At 43.0% G+C, this 21,300-nt stretch overlaps 2 protein-coding genes across 4 annotated transcripts in view; one reads left to right on the forward strand and one right to left on the reverse strand.

Annotated features, from left to right (window-relative positions):
* Positions 1-15,618, forward strand: part of vgll4b (vestigial-like family member 4b) — a 40,048-nt gene extending 24,430 nt beyond the window's left edge. Inside the window, exons 3-6 of one of the 2 annotated variants that reach the window (XM_036530925.1) lie at positions 3,608-3,791; positions 10,473-10,695; positions 11,366-11,489; positions 13,402-15,618. In XM_036530925.1, coding sequence (XP_036386818.1) covers positions 3,608-3,791; positions 10,473-10,695; positions 11,366-11,489; positions 13,402-13,646 — 776 coding nt within the window. In that variant the 3' untranslated portion in view covers positions 13,647-15,618. The remainder of the gene's footprint in view (positions 1-3,607; positions 3,792-10,472; positions 10,696-11,365; positions 11,490-13,401) is intronic. The other variant, XM_036530924.1, reaches the window with a different exon arrangement.
* Positions 15,619-16,943: 1,325 nt separating this feature from the next.
* The window catches only part of atg7 (ATG7 autophagy related 7 homolog (S. cerevisiae)), a 44,395-nt gene continuing 40,038 nt past the window's right edge, over positions 16,944-21,300 (reverse strand). For both annotated transcript variants that reach the window (XM_036531142.1, XM_036531143.1), the window contains exon 19: positions 16,944-17,233. In XM_036531142.1, the coding sequence (XP_036387035.1) occupies positions 17,201-17,233 (33 nt within the window). In that variant the 3' untranslated portion in view covers positions 16,944-17,200. The remainder of the gene's footprint in view (positions 17,234-21,300) is intronic.

A 21,300-nucleotide genomic window follows, 5' to 3' on the forward strand; every position in this document is an offset into this window, starting at 1 on the left:
GAGTGGATAATGAAGGCAGAATGTTCAGTTGTGTGCATTTAGGTGTATTGTACAGGTTTAGGTGTATTGTACAGTCAGTCATTGCTTAATATATGAAATAAATATTTTCCAATAAATATCTGTCAAAACAAGCCGTAATCTTACCCATGACTCAGGTGAATTCGTTGACTGAGTGATTATTATCATTGTTTTTCAATGTACCTCCTCTTCATGTAAAATCAACATTCTAGGATTCCAAGGTATGTACAGTTTGTAGCTCTAGTTCTTAGATTTGACAGTGGCACTACTCCTCTAGTATTAAACAGAGTCTGCCGTGGGAAAATGAGCAGGGAGAAAACTATTACAGGAGACCAAGTATGGCATCTGAGTTCATTGGCGCTAATGTATGGCTTGTTGCTAACAATGATGGGCCAGCAGTTCCTTGCACCTCCAACTTCTGGGGTGGGAGCGGTATCAGATTACACGAGCGAAGTGAGTCCAACTCCAAACCACTTCAGCCAAACAGAAAATTCATTGCTCTACTACATGACTTTGATTTCTTATGCCAAATAGGGTCAGTTAAGCTTTTGCACACAGTAGAGATCTGAAAAAGGTTATATGTGAAAGCACTCTAAGCCACTGCCACCTAATGACTAACAAGCAGCTCATAGCCAGGGTACAGCAAGTAGAGGCTTCTGCAAGGATTCCTGGATGCATTGCTGGTGCTCTCAGCTTCCTGGTAGCTCCTGGTCCTCTGGTGTGCACCACTGTGGCCTGCCAGTGATGGCATCCCTGCAAGGAGAGCTCAGATGACATCACATTGTGGTCACTGGAAAAGTGCTGAGTGCCGCATTTTTTCTGCTGAACCAATTGAAAAGCCGTCTGCAGCAAAAAGGTACAAAAAACTGGAATCGGTCAACTTTGGTCCCCACCTTCACAACGCATTGGCCTGTTCTCTTATGTTTGGAGAGACAGGCTTACCTGACATGGGGGCAGAATCGGCTGTGAAGTGGAGGCACCCTGTGAGGGGCTGACACAGTAAAGTTTTGAAAGTTCAAGACCTGAAAGAGAACCTGGGATTAATGTCACAGACCAGCCTATTTGAGGTTACATTTGGTGATTTATTCAACGAGAGACCTCCCCTGCCCTGATTTTTTTCAATGGTAGTGACTTCCGTGCGTCCCCAAAATAAAGGCATTTCTGGTGCTCGGTTCAAGTTACAAGGATCGGCTGCCAAAAATATCATTTGCGAAGAAGACTGCTTGACTCTCTGTGCTTTTAAATCTGTGAAGTAGCTGATGGGGGGGGGGGGTTCACCTCCGTAACGTGATCTCATCCTGACTTCACGTTTGAAGTTCCAAGAAAGACTTGCCTTTGATCATATGCGCTTAATGGCCGCCTTTCATTGGATCAAACGTTTAATGCCTCTCTTGACACAGATAGTGATCTTTATGGCTCAAAGGGTTTTTTTTTTTTCTTAACAAAGGTTACTGTACCATAAGGTTTTGGCAAAACACAAACCTCTCGTTGTTTGGCTGTGTTTCACCCCCCCCCCCCCCCCTCCTCCATTCACAATACTTGAGCATGCAGTGTCCTGAGCCAGTAAAGTTTATTGTAGCACAGCACTGCACCACTCATTGTGGAGAGAGAGAGTGTGAAGTACAGTCCAGGAATGTAAGAAGAGAGGGAAGTGTGGAGCCTGCGGATGCTGCTCGGCCAGGGAGGCGGGGAGGACCACACATGCTCTGGGCTGTTTTGATTTTTGAATGCCGTTTGATTCGCAATTAATAATTTGCAGGAAGGGGGCCCTTGCAGCAAATGTTTTTTTTTTTTTTAATGTACCACAACAGTCAGTCAAAGAGATGCAAATTCATTATAAAGATGTAAGTGTTATATCCAAAAAGGGGGAAGCTTTCTGAGTGGTTTTCTATCCCAGCATCTGTAATTAGCATGAAAAAAACAAAATTACGTTTTGGTTGCAGAGTGTGTCCAGCGTTTGTTGTTTGACAAGCAGTTATTAAAATGTCATTGGTCCTTTCCCTTGTAAACCTAGATTGTATTAATGGCAGCTGTGATTGTGGGGTGATCTGACTTAGAGACCAAGACCCCACGGGGGGTGGGGTTGGGAATGGAAGTTTCTTTTGTACACTCAGTCATATCTTTTGAGGGGGAAAATAAAAAAAACAAAACAAATAAATACATGATTATTAAATGAATCCTCTTTGTGTCCTCAGAGTGGATCTGTTTATGTATACATGTTAATTACATGTAATAAAACCAGAATAAATTACACAAGGACAATGGACTACAGTAGATTAGTCATCCTAGATTAGTGACTAGTACTCACAATAGCACCTCTATTTGAGCGCTTCATTCTTGAACCAGTGTAGATAAGCTATCATGTGTTGCGGGCCCTGAGCTGAGGGGTAAATGTACAGCAGCAGTCAGCCCACAGTCTTCTCTCTATTACCAGCCCTCTCTCCTGCCAAAACAATGATGTCATCCCTGTTGCCATGGAGTGCGGTCAGACGAGCAGAGACATGCCAGTCAGGAAAATGGGACGCTTGTTTAGGAGGCTCCTAGCCGTTCGCCCTCTTTGTACAGGCAACTCGGCCTTGTTTTATTCATTATGATATTATTGATTGTTTTTGTCTCGCTTGGATTTAGCACATTGTGTGAATGTTCTATTAATGTGCTTTTCCAAGAGAGAAAAAATTCCTGTAGATTTGGTTTGCTTGTTTGAAGGCAATCTTTATTTTTGTAGGTGAGTGAAGGCAAAATGTTAAAGTTGCCTCTATTTCTAATGTGATTGAAAAATGTGGTTTTATATTTTTTGTGTCCTGTAAGTGCCAACGTTTTGGTGAGGTGAATGTGACTCTGTTTGGATAGTGGTCTGCAATAATGTCATAAACCCCTCATTTGTTACACCAATATTTACTGTAGGAGAAGTAACATTTGTATTCTACTGAATAAACAAATTTTAAAAGCTAAATGTTGAGTTTTGCTAAACCTTTCCCAAGTGGAAAGTTCCCAGTGATGGTTGCTGCCAGTTGTAATTTTCCTGTATCTCTCTTTCGTAGTGTGCACTGTATGCTGTTTAACTTGCACCCCTAGCATTTAGTAGCTGTAAGATGAAGCTGGCTGGTTAAACATTTTATAAAACCGTTGCTTGTGCATTTGTAAATAACTTTCTTTGGTTAAAGTTGAGGAAAATGTACCTTTTTCTATTGCTGACATTCAGTTTCTGTCTGTTTTTACAACTCTTTGCAAGTAGTTAGCTCTTTTGTCGTTTGCTTGTTGGCTGCAGTTCCCAGCTGCCGAAAAAGCAGCAATAATCTTATCGCCTAATTATTCTTGTCACATTTTATAGCCCTGTCTCAAGAAGCCATATATGAGAAGAACAAAGTCAAGTTTTGGCTGTAGTAAATGTGATTGCGTCAAAGTTGGGTCTATAAAAACATACGCTATATGTGGAAAACACAGTTAAACATGATGGGGTGGTAATTACAGCTTTTAATGAAGCTTTTTTAGAAGAGTGGGTTGCTTTACAGTGCGTGAGGTGCTGGGGACCGCCATCTTTGGGGGGAGAAGCCGCGGCGGCTAACATGGGCTCCACTCTGTTCTGCAGGTGAAGCCGCTCTGAGAGGCGAGCCCAGGATGCAGTCCATGACGTCCGCCGTCACCAACCACAGGACCGGGCCCCCTCCCATCAGCCCCAGCAAGCGCAAGCACAGCGGGGACCAAGTCGAGGAGGACATCGACTACGACAACGAGCACGTGGCCAAAATGAGCCGATTGTTTGCCACACAGCTGTAAGTGCCGCCGTATTGAAATAAGGCCATGTCTTATTTCTGTGTTTTTTTTCCCAAATGCGTACACCTGTCACTCTTTGGCCCCTCAGTTACTACAAGAAATCATGTTGGGGAAATGCCTCAAAGTGCAAGAATGTATGCCTTTTGTGTGCCGCCGTAGATTACCGTTGACTGCGTTTCACTATGACAGAAGCCTTTACAGTGGAATAAGTCGAGGCCTGATGTATGTAACCCTGATGCCGGGCCCTGGTATGCGCCGCGGGGATGTTGAAAATGTGAGGGCCCTGCAGGTACGGGGAAATGAATCCCATACTTTATGAGGAGGAAAAAAAAAGCCAGTTCCGCCGATGGCTTCTCATACCTCGGAATGCGCTGATGGTTGGCATGGAGCTGAGGCCCTGGATTCCGCGCATTCCAGGGCCTGTGATTGGAGCACATGTTGCATCTGTGGTGCCGGGCTGTGCCCTCGCTGCGACTGGTAGAGGGCCCCACGGATTCCGCGCATTCCTGCCCGCTCGGACTCGCTGCCTTCAGTCATGAGACCACAGACGTGGCTATTTATTGTTAAATAACACACCGTGGTGTTAGGCAGAGCACCCAGTCTAGTTCATGGCCTTGGAATGCGTGTGACAAATTAGGATCCAAGTGCTGGAGGGAGACCAAACAATGAAGGCACACAGAGCGGAGCTCCGCGGGCTGATGGCGGACATGGATCCCCAGCGTTTCCAGACTGGCTGGAATGGTTCCCATGCATGTGCTGAGCCGTTTCTGTTCCATAAATGCCTTTCAGGAATATTGTATTCCTCCACAGTCATTCTAAATTGCCGAGTTATAATCTTAAGTTTTGATCTTAGAAAAATGAATAAATGCATTTGGCAGCCGTTCAGTGACTCTGCTTATAAGGGTGCAACACCTAGTATATTTTGAACAGTTTTTTTTTTTTTCGGTCATTCTGTATAATGGGAACAGAGCAGTTAGAGAACAAACTCACAGCATGTGAAACTGGGTCACTTCGCCATGTGTGCCAAATGGAACTTGGAACAAAGGGGGAAGTGAAGACACATTTGTTCTCAAATGCACATGTTAACAGCTTGGTCAGCACTTACATAAATACACTTTTCAACAAGGGGACGTAATTATTCTGCCTCCCTCTTAAGTTCTTTGCATTGTGGATTCTCCCACTGTTCCCACCGCCTCTGAAAGTGTAAAGAAAGTGCTTAGTGTCTGTTTGACCTCCGTTGAAATAAATTAATCTTTTTCATAAACTTTGTCTTGTGTCATGCGGTTAGAATTTGCATTAATTTATGGGGAAAATAAAATTGGCTGCTGACAGGCACGTGAAGTGGTGCTGAAATATGATATTGTGTAAATTTCACTGCCCACACATGTACAGTGTGGGACTTGCATCAGCAAAAGAGGCTGTTCTGAAAAAAATAAATACATTTTGCCCTATTAGAATTGCTGTGGGGTAAACAGTTTTGCTTACATAAGCAAATTGTATTGTGACTCGCAGTTGCCTTTCATTTAAACCACCGAGTTGACTTTTCAGTTGTTATCTAATGATTTCTTTGCCCTTGGAGCCATGGGATTGGCGTGGGTAAATACAGCAGGAAATAAAATCGGTCTCTGCTCCACGGCCTCATTGGGAACCTGCACCAAAATATAAACAAAAGCCTTTCAATTGGAGATGTTAATCTTCGCATATTCCAAGCGGCAATTAAGGCTGTTTGCTCTGGCAGATCTGCACGCCTTTCTTTCATCATAATCGTATTAGTGATTTTCATCATGGAATGATAGATGCGAGGTTCCCCCAGAGCCATTTTAGGTCCAGTCCAGCGAGTAGCTGCGTCTTTGTTGATTGCTTTTTTGTGTGGAACAGGTAGCTGATACCTGACACCTTTGGCTGGAATGGTGGAGTGCAGCGGCTCAGGTTTCTATTATGGTTCCCTCCTTGTGAAGGGCAAACTGAGGTAGCCGGGGGCGGGGGGGTTGGGGGTGACTCCCCTACCAGCAGCCCTGCACCTCGTCTCTCCTGGACACACTTTACCAACTAGGAATGTGCTGTGGATAGTCTTGTCCTCCATTGAGTGTAACCCCAGAAGTCTGTAGGTGGTGCTTATTTAAACTGGATTTAAACCTTTGGCAAATAGTAATGAACTGTATGAACTACACAGGAATCCCTGCATTTTCTGATTTCATATATGGAAATCTTTGTTATCGATAAAGAAGAACAAATCTCAGATTAGGGCGTTTTTTTAAAGTCAGCTTCCCCTGCAGTTAGTAGTAAACCATAGATGTTCCCTCAGTGGGATACTAAAAGCTGCAGCTCTGGGCTGCCCTGTGTTGCTGAGTGGGCTGCTTGTCAGGCTGGGGCCATTTTCTCATTTTCACAGTTGAGCTGAAAACAAAGGCCTCCTTATCCTGGAAGCCTGCATCAGCCTGTCCCTCTGGAGGCGCCCCCGCTGCTGTAAAAGTCCCGCTGCATCGGCCCATCCCCCTGCTGGCACTAATTTTGCCGTAAGAGTCCCTCTGCACTGGCCCGCTCCCCTGCAGGCGCCCCCATCGCCAAGAGCAGAGCTAGATATGCTGCGAGTGGGGAGACTGCTGTCGTAAAAGTCCCCCTCTCTCCGAGCAGGGAAGTCGCTGCCATAAGAGTCTTGTGCTGCTAGCTGGGAACCATCAGAGCAGTGCTTTCTCATGGCTCCCACCCCGGGCCAAAGAGAGAAGGGAGTCGCACCGGTGCCAAGATGGCCAGGACTGATGAAATCATGCAATTCGCTGTTTTATACCAAACTTCTCTTTCTCCAGAACATTAAATGTTTTTAATATCTTCACTACTTTCTTGTCTTGGCTGGTGTAGACATGCTAAACTACTCCCTGTGACAGCTGTGAATACTCAGCGCAATTTAGTAATGTTTCTTTGTATATTTTTTTCTAAAAGTTTGTACAAATTTATTTTTAGGGATGTAAAAATGTGTTTCTCTTTCTAGTTTGGCTTTGGTTTTGTAAAGTTGATCTGAACAATTAAAAATGTGTACAATGAATATTTAAAGTTTCTTTTCAAAAACATAACATGGTTCCAACACTTGTAACACATACTGCAGCCTTGGAGCCTTTTCTATTTTTAAGAGCCTTTTATGTCCAGCCAGCAAACTCGGCATGCCTTATTGATGGTATACCAAAACTGTTATGTATATATCTGAAAACTGCTTTGATGTATTTCACTCCGTAAAAAATCCTATCCGCTGCATTCATATGTAAAAATCAGATGGATGGCTTCTTGGGAATACAAATAAGAGTTATATTTTATTGGTTTCTTGATGGAGATCTAATCTGAAGTGCGATGGCTCTATACAGCAGTGTAAACCATCAACACCTTTAACTTCATTATTCATTATTCATGGCATTAGCACAGTCTTGTGCACAGGGAGCTCACTGTTAAAGAAATCTCATGTATGACTAGCTTGCCAAAGACTTCTGTGTGGCTACAACAGTTGGCAGAGCTCCTTTAAAATAAAAATCGGAAAAAAAAGATCCTGGGTGAGACACCTAGATCAGTCAATGCGTGGTTTCGAAGGGACTCGCAGCGTAAGGCTGTGTTTGTATCCTGCGGTCTTCTCTTCCACTGCTTGATCTCTCCCAGATGTTTCCTGTATCTTTCAGGGCGAGGCTCCAGTGACTTAAAGAAGAAATAAAAAAAGGAAATAAAACTGACCAAAATTTGAGGTTTTGTAAACTTGCAGTCAAGTACAGTTGTGAGTAAAGGAGACACAACACTTATCTAACAAAAGTCTGTGAGTATCTGCAATCTTTGTAGAAGCTGGTCTCTGTCCTGTGTGCTTATCTATCATATCTTCTTAGAATAATAAACCCCAGCCTAACTGTGGAAGCAGGGCAGACCCTTTGGCCATTTGGCCCACGTTTCACCTCTGGAGAGCTGGCCGCTCCACTTTATGAGCAGCTCTCACGGCTGCGCATATGGACTTTTACTTGAGGTTGAAGTTAAAACAGAGTATACACAGCTATATAAAAGCGTGCGTTGAAGCAAAGGGGGCGTGCTTAACTCTAGTAGGAGCGGCATTGCTTTATCAGTCGTTCAGTGTGGGTTCCTCTCTAATGCTAAAATTAATGGATCACCCTAAATAACCACTCGGAGATGCCACAAATTGCATGCTGTGCATAACCAGAGACCTTGTAAAAATGCACATGGCATAACACTGTGTGAACAGAGCTTTGGAACATGCTAGGCAGCTCTGGTGATGGCTACCCCCTTCTCGCCCCTTCTTTTGAGCTGGTAGTGTGGGGAACTTGTATTGTAACTGTGTCCTATACAACTGCCAGCTCTGCTGAACACAGCTGAATAGCGCAAAGAGGAACAAGGTACTATACTTTTATTGTGAAGGGGCATACAACCTGCCCAGACCTTCTTTCTTTTTTTCCCTCCCACCAGAGAGCTTGCCAAGTTGCAGAAGCCCCCGGCTTTCTTGTGGGAGGATGCTGGGTTGTCTTCATGCTTTTTGGCTATGATTAAAGTTAGGTTAGTACCATTTTTTTTGCTTATCCTTTATTTAATCAAAACAGATGGCAGGCTCATATATGCGTCTGCAGTTGATTTAAACTTGTATGGCACCACTTCTCTGTGAAGGTAGGAGCAATTACTTGTTCCTGAGATAAGTCCGTCCCCAACCCCCGTCCCCCCCCCCCTTTTTTTCTTTACGGTCTATGTTTCCAGCTTGCCCAGAGCTGCAGAGAGAAACCCTGGGGGGAAGAAAAATATTGCTGTTGTCTTATCCAGAGTTAACATGTTCAAACTGGTCTCTGGAGCTCATTGATTCAGTTACTTTACATGAGAGAAGCATTTTTTTTAATTCGCATAAGAGATCTTTGTGTTGTGTTTATATTTTCAGATTGTGAGAGGAACCTTGAGTTTAGAGTTTGGGGATGTTTATTTGGTCCAAGGCACTCGTTCTGTATTTCTGATGGTTTTCTTGTGTTTCTAATGAAAATGTTTAAAAGGCCCTGAGGTTTGCTGGAAGTGATCTAATGAATACTGTAAAAGCTGCAGTTGTGTTTGGAGAAAATAAAATCAGCATTGAGAGAGACCCCACATTGAGAAACCGCTCAGTATTGTGGCTCAGTAGATGACTGAAATGGGCTGGAGTGCCTCATGTTGAAAAGGCTATTGTCTTTTTTAGAACATTGTCTTTCTGGGAGTTGTTGGCTGGCTCCGTTACTACGCCGATGTGTTGTGGCTGTGAACATTTGTTGGCCAAGTTACCAGCAGCTGAACTACACCGTTCTCTGCAGGAAGTCTGAAGTTGAATGTCCTGAGCAGAATGGGCTGATATTGGTCCACTGTTTGAAATAACAGAGGAATTACGGTGAAGGAAGGAAGGAAACGGTCCCCCCAGTTTTTCTGTGCTTGCTAAGACCTCGCGTAAATACAAACCCTTTTCTCTGGCTGGCCGTTTGTTACTCGCTGAAAGACGTTTCCGGTGGACGTAACAGTGCACTGCAGATGCTTTCCTCGCCAGGGCGGTTGCCTAGTAACTGATTATTCCAAGGACCAGAGCCGGCAAGGCTCTTCTCCACGAATCGCCTCTGCCTCCGCCTCGCTCCCCCCCACTTAAAGCTGTGTTCCTCTGAGTGAAGTACCGAGGTGTAGTACTGTGTGTGTACGTGTACCTCAGGCTTCAGTCTGAATGAGTGGTGAACCCCACTCGTTGAGCAGCACAGAGCTCCTCTGAAAGAGATGATGGTTTAATGAACGGCGTGTCCACATCCAGTCACAGATGATTAAAGGGCTTCAGGATCCAGCCATAATGGCTCACATAGAGCTCATTGTAAACTAATCAGCGTCAGTGTTTGTTTTCCTCCCTTTCCCCCGTGCTCTCCCTCTGCCGCGGCAGAGCTCCATGGGCCTACTGAAAGGTATTATGTTTTCCTCCTCTGAAGCAGAGCTGAAACCTTTCAGCGGCCCTGAGAGCCCCTTCCAGGGCCTCCATACATTTGGCAACAGGAGGAGGCCGCTCCTTCAGGAAGGGCGGAATGCGCAGCGGAGAAGCTGAAAGGGCGCGCTCTCTCTGACGCTGAGGTGTAGGGAGAGGGGCGGCCCCTTCTAGACGTTTCCCTGAAAGAAAAACGGAACCCGGCTTCGTGAATGAATAGATAAAGATGTCGGATAAATCCGTCCGCTCCCTACGGAAATCTCAGGCCGTTACGATATCTCGAAAGAGGAGCGCGCGCAACACAACAGTCATGTAGCGTGAGGCCTGTCATAAAGGCAAAGAATCCTGAGCAGCCGGCAGTAGAAAACTCTAAAAGTGTCTCTCTGACTTATGAATTGCGTCAACTGTAGCCATTACCCCTCTGGCAAGCTGGAAGCAAATGAAATGACGGCGAAAGATGTACGTATGCAACACCAAATTATGAGTATGAACACTAAGATTTCCTCCGTTGTGAGCGTGTTAGGCTAATAAGCAGAATGTGCACAACGCATAGTAGAACACCCGGCCACACGGACAGAATGTTCTTATCAGGCCCTCCTGGCAGGCAGAGCCCTGTGAGGAGATGCCAAGCCCACAGTCAGCAGAGCGAACTGTAAGCAGTATTAATAGCTGTGCCTGTTGCGGCTGTGTTCGACATGGTCGCGTATAATGCGCTCCTTGTTTCCCCCCGCAGTGGTAAGCCTGCCAACGGGGACTACCGCAAAGACCCCCGGGATCGCAGCCGCAGCCCCATCGAGCGTGCCGCCGCCCCTACCATGAGTCTCCACGGCAACCACCTCTACGCCCACATGCCCAGCTTGGCCATGGACCAGCCCCTCGCACTGACCAAAAACAGCATGGATGCCGCCCGCACAGTTGCCATCTCCCCCGCTGTAGGCCCCATCGAGCGCCAGCAGGTACTGTTACAGTAACGGTAATCACAGCAACAATAATGCAGTTTATTTGGAAGGGACAACAGCTACAGCTGTACCAATCTCAGTCTTCTTCAGCCCATAAATTGCTACACTCTTGAACCTTGACTGTTGTATAACCTGCAAGTCAGAGTGAAAGTGCTGCTGTTTTCACTCTGGCTGAATATTTGCAGTGACCTTTAGAAAGAGACAGTGGTGCCGACAGTGTCTTGGGGCTGTTCTTGAAGGCAACCTGTTTGTCGGAATTTTGGGGAAAAAAAAAAGTTCAAAATGATAAACTGCTGTTGGCCTTGATCTTTTTTTTTTCTACAACCTTACTTTTTCAGGTAATTAAGGTAATAAAACGCAGTCACATTTTACTATATGACAGATTAATTCTTAATTATTTTGTCGAAATTTCCATGACGTAAATGTTCACCACTGAACTTGCATACACTTTGCACTCTTACTGTGTGCGTCTGTATAGAAGTGTTTGCTAAGTGACAAAATGTAATGTCAGGACGGCTTTTAGTAATCTGATCAGATCACCTCAAAATGAACTGATCATAACCGATAGAAAAATGATATGAGGTGAAGTTTTTTTTTTCCCGTGACTTGAAACATCATACTCCTCTTTTCACATAATGCATTGACCCCATTTTTCTTCTGTGTTTAGAATCGTCCCTCTGTGATCACTTGTGCCCCAGCGAACAACCGTAACTGTAACCTGTCTCACTGCCCCGTTTCACACAATGGCTGCACCTCCAGCCTGCCTTCGAACTACAGGAGACCATCCAACAGTAAGTCCCACGACTACCTCTCGCCATGCATCTATACCAGCACCGTCACCAGAATCTCCCCTTACAGCACAGCTCTAGTACTGCTGAACGATGATCTAAAACTCACATTTCTCACATGGTACCCTGTGGTGCCTTGATATGCACAGATACTTGTATAGGCAATAAATGCAACATACACGTAAAAATATAGTATACTGAAGTGAAATGGGCCAGACTGAGAAACCTTGTGAACACTGCCCCCCCCCCCCTCCCCCATAAGGATGTTTTAAATTCCCGAAGGTCTAGTATATTACTTTTTAAGACATCGCACCAGCACTGCATGTCATCTTGACCTAGGGCATGTGATTACTGTATGGCAGGATTCTGCTGTGTCCTTTGGCCAGGCAGAGGTCAGTGGCAGGTCACGGGAAAAGCAGTTTGATTCCTCCACTGGGACCCTGGCACAAAGCTGCTGTTATTTTATACCAGCGCAAGGGAGAACGCTGTAATGTATCCCAGATTGTGTTATGTAATCGGAAAAAAATAAACAAGCGTTTATTATAACCGTTTCCCTAATTTTTACTATGTAGTTTGCAGTATGATGAAGTTTTGTTTACTACCTTGATGAAAAACATGGAAATAATATTTATTGCAAAGTAGATGAATGGTCACACGGATGACTTGGATGATCAGTGTATGTAGGAAGCCTATCAATTCTTTACAGCCAAGGTTTGAGTGAGTATTTGAATTGGAATATAACCGAAGTGTGTGTGTGTTTTTTTTTTATTTATTTATTTTTTTTTTTTTGCGCTATGGTATCCTGTCAGCCAATGTTAAATGAAAATGCCAACGTTGTTTGAGGGGTTATTACACATAGAGAACTTTGGTAGTCCTGCACTAACTGTACAGTTAGTAATGTTTAAAATATTAAATAATCTATAATTAAAACAAGCTGTTTGTAATTGCTGTCTAAATGAAATATTTCCACCCTTGATGTAGAAATGTTTGTATATCTACCTCTTGAGAAGATATTAGCTTGCTTGCTAATATCCCTTGCTGTATTTTTCTTAGCACATTGGCGAAGCACCCATGCTATTTGGATATAAACCAAATCAAAGGAGGGTTGGTCAGTTTACTATTTCAGGCATTATTTGAACAAGGGAAAATGTAATTAACCATAATAACCTTCACATAAACACTCAGCGTAAAATAGAAAAGTGGCTTATCTTGGCCTTGAGCCAGATAAGAGCTGAATAAGTCTTCCTTTTTGGAAAACAGTCCAGGTGTATTGCTGACATCTACTGTACTGCTCTAGAGCAGAGTGCTTTGTACATCTGGGAGTGAGGTTTGGAGATACAGAGCATGACACTGTAATAATGATATACACTCTGTTACAGATATACGTGTATAGAAGTGTATAAATTTCGTTGATTAAATCCTAAATTTTTAAAAGCAAAACCAGTTTGATGGACAGCCCAAAGTGTATATCTTCTATAACAAGGTGCTGAATTGCAGTAGTTCAATGTAAAATCCTCTTTTATGGATTGTTAATGGCTTTGATATTTTTCACCAACAACTGTATGTTTAAATATACATTAGATTACTGGCATTTAGCAGACGCTTTTATCCAGGGCGACTTACATCGGTTAATTTTTTTTACATATCCATTTACACAGCTGGGTATTTACTGAGGCAATTGTGGGTTAAGTACCTTGCCCAAGGGTACAGCAGCAGTTCCTTAGCGGGGAATCGAACCGACAGCCTTTTGGTTACGAGTCCTCCTCCTTAACTGCTATGCTACACTGTTGTGGTTATATAGAGGAAATGTAGATTCCACCATGGTAGATACTGACGAATAATACTATGTGGTATGTTATGAGCAGATGTATACAGTGGGATGGCAATGAACCTGCTTCACCCTCCCTCTCCTCAGCCAACACAGCTTGCGACCCGGTGATCGAGGAACACTTCCGCCGCAGCCTGGGGAAGAACTACAAGGAGCCGGAGCCCGTGACAAACTCTGTGTCCATCACGGGCTCGGTGGACGACCACTTCGCCAAGGCACTGGGCGAGACCTGGCTGCAGATCAAGGCCAAAGGCAGCGGGTCCGGCAGCCCGGAGTCATCCCCCTCCAGCCACATGGTCAACCACAATCACTCCCCTTCCGTGGTCTCCTGAAGAGGGGGGGACCAGCTACCCTTCCTTCCACTCTCAACGCCATGCATGATTCAGCTGGGCTTGGAACAGTGCTAGTATATAGCCATGTACATACAGAAGGAGGGAGGGAGGGAATGTTTTCTTTGTTTTTTTTTTTTTTGGTTCTGTTTTTTTTTTCCTCGTTTGTTTAAGTATCTTTGCGTACTTTGCTTGGCATTTGCATTATTGGATGCCCAAAATAATAAGATAAACTAGCAGGAACTATTTTATTAGGAGTTTTATCACATAGCATCCTAACCACCTGCCTCAGTTACCAAAGAAACCTCTGATGCAAATCTGTTGCCCCTTTAAAGAATAAGCCATTCATTCAGAGCTTTTCCCCCCCACCCTTTTCTCTCAGCTTTTCTTACCTGTAGACTGTGGTTTACTTTCTTTCCTTGATTCTATCCTGTTTTGTATGTTTTTACTTGAAAAGGAAGGCCCGGTCTGAATTGCACTACTGGATGAGGGGTTGAGGTTGCATGTCAACTTCACGTTGGTTGTACAATGCTTTTTGTTTTTTTTTTTTTTTCATGTATTTTGAGGGCAAACTGCTGACAACAAATGGTTAAAGTGATGTTGCATCTCGATTCAAGAAGGCAAGGAAAGATTTGGGGCAAGGGAAAGTCTCTTACTGGTATTAGGTCTTTCTGTCTCTCCTTCAGACAGTTTTTTTTTTTCAATGGTAGGTGCTCACAACTGGACTGTCATTTTCTAAACATGGGCATTTAATTGTTTTGTAGTTTGTTTCCCAAGCACTGTGGTTTGCTAGAATAGAAAAGGTTTGAAGGGTAAAATAGTGCTTACAGATGCATGTTTTAAATAGCTGGTATCTATTAATGTGTAGACATTTCAATCTTAATACTATTAGCCTTTCTTCAGATTTAGTTTATTTTTGTCAGTAACAGTCCTAGATATACTTACTGCTGGTACAGTTGTACTCAATATTTTTTTTATTCGATATTCATTATGGTAGCAGCCAGCAACAGAGGACAGCCTCCGGACAGGCCTTCTATATATATAAACAGTTTGATTTATATAATGTTAATCCGTGGTACAGGATGCTATAGCTTTTTTTTGCATGACTGAATAAGATAAACATTTACAGCTGTAGACTGGTTGACTATCTCCCTAATAATGTCAAGACGTATTTTTATTTTCATATATTGTTTCATCTACTACTTTTACCAACTTTGCATTGTAGCAGATTGGCTGCAGCTTGTGAAACTGAATTTTTTTTTTTTTAATTCATCAACCTGTACCAAGGCAACATACATTCCTCCTATAGGGAACTTTGTACAGGTATTGCATTTTTCTCTCAATATCAATAGCTACTAACAAGAAACTAAGATGGAAGCGGTGGCGGAACGGTGGGAGGGCTTGGACTAAAGTACCGCTCATCTTAAGCTTGTCTTCACTAGAGCTCATATGCCCTTACATTCCATCATCATCAATCATTGGACTCCTTAAACTTAAAGCGATGACATAGATTCTCAAAAGCAGAAGCTAGCTGCCAGACAGCTGCCATTCAAAATGAGTATCCGAATAGAGACAAAAAAAAAAAGGAAATCTTTCAAAAGTACACCACAGATATGTTTTTACTTATCTGTAAATGCAAATTCACGCATGAAAACAAAAAAGTACTTTACAGTAGGCCATGGTAACTTCCTCCATAAATAGGCATGAATACAGAGGGGAAAGGGCGTAGTGTCCCGAGGTCATTATATACACATTTCACTACCATTTTACTAGGTAGGAAACACACTTTCTGCTTCGGCATACAATATCCTACACACTGTAGGAAAATCACTTAATAAAAATACTTTTTTATATAGGTAACTATAAGACCATCATTACGCTGTGCGTAACGAATGTACAGAGAAAAAAATCGTAGGTATTTTTTGAGGAACAATTAATTTGTTAATGATATGTAGCTATTTAATTTTCCCTGTCCTTTATTGTAATCATGCATTTTTTTTTTTTCGAGAAAAAAAGTTGATCTTTTTTGTTTGTTGTAGATTTGTCTGTTTTAAGGTTTAAAAAAGTGCAGGAACACAGTTATTCTATGAAAACACTGCGTTAGCATAATAGCCACTTGTTTATTATTACTGAAGGCTACTGAGAGCAGTTACAGTGCAACATTGAACACTGACAGTGCTGTTCTGTCGACAGTTTGCCTCTTGTGAGACAATTGAACAAAAAGTGCTCATCTTGAGAATTCCACATCTGAGATGGGTAGCTCCACTCTGATCTGGCCTGTTGGAATTCAGTGCTAAAATGTTGTTTTAACGGTAGATCCGAGGAAGAAGGGCTGTGCTTCCGATTTAAAAAAAAAAAAAAAAAAAAAAAGATAAAACTGATAGAGACACAAACTGTTTAGAAAGTTCCTTCACTTGGAAGCTGCATCAACTGTGTACTTCTAAATACCCTAAACTGTTTGTAAATCTGTATTATACCCTCCTTTGTGGCCTTGTTTCTCCTGAAAATAAAAAGGTTTTGGCAGGCCACCTTTTTTGTACTTAAAAGTAGCCTCAATGAACAATAAAGTGCTCTTAAACCACAATCCTGTCTTGGGAGATTAATTACTTTCATGAACTTTTATGACCACAGTAGAGGAGACCCCCCCCCCTCCCCCTTGACCTGGTAACATGAGATCTAATTTTTAGAATGGAAATTCTACCTGAGGTTGAGTATGACCATCATCTTGGATTGGGGGTGGGGGGGTGAAACTGAATTCAAGCAATGCTAGCTTCACTACAGCAGCCATTTGAACGCGGCATACCTGCACTGGGTTTCTTGCAAACTCTCTTGCAAGTGTATTGCATCATCATCCTCCACACATCCAGAAGTGACCCCTAAAAAGTCCAGGCACTTCTGCTTTGTTTTCCCACATGGTCTGCTGATGTAGTGTAACATGAATTAACATTATGGCACCGTTCCAGGATCGCAGATGTTGCGCTGAAACACTTCAGCACAGTTCCCTCCGTGGCTTTTAAACTGTTATACTTTTCTGAAGAAAACTGTGTGATGTTTCATCAGGACAATGAAAACAAAGGGTATCTGCACATAGCCTAAATTCCTCATAGCACACAGCAGCTGGAGAAGAAACACTTTATTCAGGACATAGTTGTGATGCACAATGTGACAGTTGAAGGCTCACATAAACTTTTTTTTTACATGACTTTGGATTAAATATTTAAATGGTAAAAAAAAGTTTTTTTCACAGACAAACAATAGTATGAAACTGATGAGTATGTGTGTGAATTAATGAGTACACAAACGATTACTTATCTGTACTTGTGCATCCTTCATTCAACATATGTAATGTTTGTTAAAAATGTATGCAAACATTCATTAATATGCAGATACAGTAGCGCATAGAGGGAAGGCTCGGTCAATAAGGTCCGAAAGCTGGAGAGTGACTTTGATTCTGACACTCTGTTGAGTGTCGTACACTCTGTTTGCTTGGGATACAGTATTGTACCAGTCCAAGAAGCAAAGCACGTGTTACTCGTTTCTCTGCAGTGTCCGTGTCCTCAGACGCTTTCGTCGTCACTCATGTCCCAGATCTGCAAACGGGAAACCAAAGAAAAGCAAAACTTTTAAAAAACGCACCATCACACCTTAAATGAGGATCCAAAAAGACGCTTTTTGAGCCTGGGCTGGCATGTGCTCTTATTTTTGGAAGTCCGCTGCTGTCTGTTATCTGAGGTTTCATCTGTTAAGCACAGCATGAAAAAGAATCAAAAAGATTGTTGTCAAATACAATGTTATGTCATATTTCACAGTGCCGACTTGGTGAGGAGCTCCAAATGTCTCACTATGTCTAAATCAATAGATAGGAATGAATGAATTAGAATGTGCCTTACTACAATAGTGTTTTTAAATAGGGGTGCACATTCTTCAGGGTTTTACTGGCAGGTACACTACCACCTGTCCCAGAAGTAGGCCATAAATCAAGAATTCTATGAGGCTCTGCTGAAACAGTTCCTTCCTGCTATAGTGTTATAACACCCACAATAGTTACAACAGTTGCTGGGCCTATTATACGTCTTATCAGAGCTGCACCACTTGTAACCCTGACTTCTGTTTGAAACACAGTTTCCCTTAAAAGGCTGGTCTCTTCCGATTTCATACAAAATACTATAATCATTTCTCCGTATGAATATTTCAGCCTAAATCTTCTTCTCTCACACGGTCTTGTTTATCTCAATCGAAAACATATGTTGTTTATTAGACCATGTTACTGCCGACTGGCCCAGACAGGCAGCGCACACAGCTCCACTTCAGTCCTGAACGACGCCTTACTCAGTCTAATTTAATCAGCTGGTGGTTTCTGGGATGGAATAGCCAGTGCATTTTGCAGAAGGGTTATTGATGAAGCCCTTTCAAGTAGAGCCGTCACCCTTGTCATACAGCAGAGATGGTTCCAGACACAAAAGATGCTGGCACATGCACACATTGTGCACTTACACACACAAAACCAAAGGACAGCATAACGGAAGAAAATGCTTTGCAGAAAACAATTGGTGTCTGCATTGTTAACAACAGACATGTCAGCTGAGTTCAATCATATTATGTAATGATTGGCCTGTACATAAAGCTTAGTTCATACTCACTTCCCTCCTACTTATTACTAAGTATGTCTTGATTTTTCAGAATCTATCCACAATACAAATATTATTAAAACAACCCAAGTATCAGTATTATGAAACACAGGTACCAATACATGCAACTATATTGAAGATTTGCAAGTTGTTAATGGGAATATATTTTAAACACACCGCATCTATCATCAATTGTAAGTAACGAGCAGTATATATTTACGTTTTGTTTGGCTTATGCCGTATGCACATACAAATATGTATGACCACAGATTCATACTGAATTCATGATAATTTGCTGTGTATATGCACAGACAGGTGGGAGGCTGGTGTGCTGTGTCCTTCTCTTCCCCTCCACATCAGGCTGTCAAATGGCCTCTGCCTCATTGAGCCCCTGCTTTTAATTCACATGCTAATGAAGACCGATGCTCCTCTGAAGCAAAATACAAACATGGGCACACAACAAAGTCCGGGCTGGTAAATGGCTCCCTCACTTTGATGTCAGTGCCTGGGAGGGAGAAGACCCCCCGCCCCCCATCCCCCCACCCCCGATCCATGTGGAGAGGAGAAAGAGAGAGGCGGTCTGTCTCCACTTCAAAGAGCGGCTTCCTGTCTGAGGGTGTACCTCTCCTGTGTCTTAGGGCCCCTCCCAAGGAAGTGACACGGGGGTGTGACTGAGCTCAGCTCACATCGCACACACACTCCAAAATGTCCCCTGGCCTCCCCCTTGCTCCCTCAGTAAACAATGCTGCCGTTCTGACGCGTACAAATTCCACACATTCCCACTTCCTTCAGACGCATTTCACATACCTCAGACGAGGGCAGAGAGGGGCACAAGTATCCAAGGCCCTTTGGTGTCATTCGCTGTAATCTGAGAATCTGGGAGGAATGAGCAGCTATGCAAAATTCTGATGATATATCCTGAGTTAATTACAGTTTTTGCATGTGGGTACGCATAGATTCCAACCAAAGTTATACAGAACTATTTGGCTAAGGTCACGTGGAAGTTTCAGGCCAGTGTCTTCTCTGTTCATTGGTTAAACACACTGAAATACACTTACAAAAGCTCTGCAGAGGAGCTGTGTGGTATGGTGTCCCCAAGAGCTGTGGTGCTGTATGTCACAGTGTAACAGAAAGTGGTTTCTATCCTCTTGATGGTTTTGGCATAATGGTCCTGCCTTGTTTTTCAAGAGACAGTCAGACTATAATTACGTATATCATTATTTTAATTACAGCCTAGTCCGTGGGCCTTTAAACTATTTCAGTACAGTGCACACAAAGCGCACACAAGGGTTTTGCCTCTCATTGGACGAAATACACGGTAACATGATTCAGCTTGGTGTCTTCACTTTTGTGCTTTATTTTCCATCTCATGCCTGTGTTTGACATCCTGTGTCTTTCGTGTGGCCCTACAAATCACATCGCTGTACGCAACCCTCATGTTTTATTAATCTCAGGCTCAATTTAACACGTGCGTTTCTCAGAAGAAGAGGGATCAAGGATTACTCCTATCACACGCATTTAAAGTAATCAAGGTAAATAGTGGTGTAATTACTACAGCCTTTCCATTCAGTCACGCACTCAAGAGACGGGACGGCGAGAACGTCCTGCCCATGAAAGTGATGGTGAGCAGGGAAACGATGATCCACTGAGCTGGTAGAAACGACATGGTGCTGTTCATTTCCGCTCATGGTTCAACAGCTGTGAGACTACGGATAAAAAAACTAAGGGTTCAGATGTTGTGGGCCTTGCTGTATTATTCTGAACAATAAGAATTTCATGGAACTGGGATATGTGGACATTCATGATTCTACAGCATGTGTGTTCAAAAGAAAAAAGTTCCCTGATCTTGTGTAATAGCGCAAACGCCTGGGCTTCAGGTAGCTCTAAAAGCCAATGGTATCATTATGTTCAAACTTTATATCCCATTACATAAACAGGGATGAAGCTTCATCATTATGGTTGAAGCCAGTTCCTCAGTGCGTTTGCTTCTCATGTTTCAGTTTTTTTCCCCCCATCCACCCCCACAAGAATATTAAAAGCAGGGTGTGACCCACCATATTTCTTCCCATGGCTGTCACTGAGTGCACAGCTTTTCCCCTGGGACATCTAACTGCCTTAATTTGGAGGCGTTTCAGTGTCACGTCGTACAGCACACAGAGGTGCCGCACTGCCCTGGTGGGATATTTATACGGAACCTCTAAAGTTTGATGTGAAATGAGACAGCCCTTTGATACTGCAGTAAAGATTGTTAAAAAAAGTCTGAGGTTTTGGCTCAGACTAACATCTTCTAGCTTCATAAGCTCCCTAGGAGAGGAGATAAAAGTTGGGACTTTATTTTACATTTTGCTGCTTTGCAGACCACACCCCAGTTCTCCCATCAACAGCATATGAATTATAGGCAGTTTCTTTCTCTCTGGATTCTGTAAAAGGCACAAAAACAAACAGCCATGAAGGGGAAAGGGTCTTGAGGTAAAGACAAGTAGAAACAACTCACTGACAAAAGGTAAGCAACTACAGAAAGCAAACAACAGCAGGACATGGGAACACAATTATTAAAGAACGGTTTTAAATTGCGCCCCCGTTCTTGTTCATAAACATCAAACGGGGAAGGCGGAAAAGCTTTTAAATGGATCAGCTCAAAAACAGAAACGAGGCTCCTCTTTGGACCCTTTCCATGAATGCAGCTTTGCCTGTGTGTGATCCTTTGTGTAGAAAGAGGGAGAAAGGAAAGGCAGACTTATGTAACCTGAATAGCTCTATCTATAGCCAAACATTTACTACAGACTCATTCAGATGCCTGCAAATGCCTGGAATTTTTCTGAAACCATTTAATACAGATCTCCACCTAAGCCGATTTTTTTAAAGCCAAGATTACTGTACTGCTGGAAGCCTTGAACCAACCGAACTTGCAAATGTTTTTTTTTTCTTTTGCAATTAAGCAGGTCCATCGATCATTAACTGCTAGCTTAATGGAACCAAGGAGAAGGAGGGACTGTATAATGAATTCCAATGTACTGCACAAAGGAATT

The sequence above is a fragment of the Megalops cyprinoides genome, chromosome 6 (assembly GCF_013368585.1).
Source record: "Megalops cyprinoides isolate fMegCyp1 chromosome 6, fMegCyp1.pri, whole genome shotgun sequence".
Lineage (NCBI taxonomy): Eukaryota > Metazoa > Chordata > Actinopteri > Elopiformes > Megalopidae > Megalops > Megalops cyprinoides.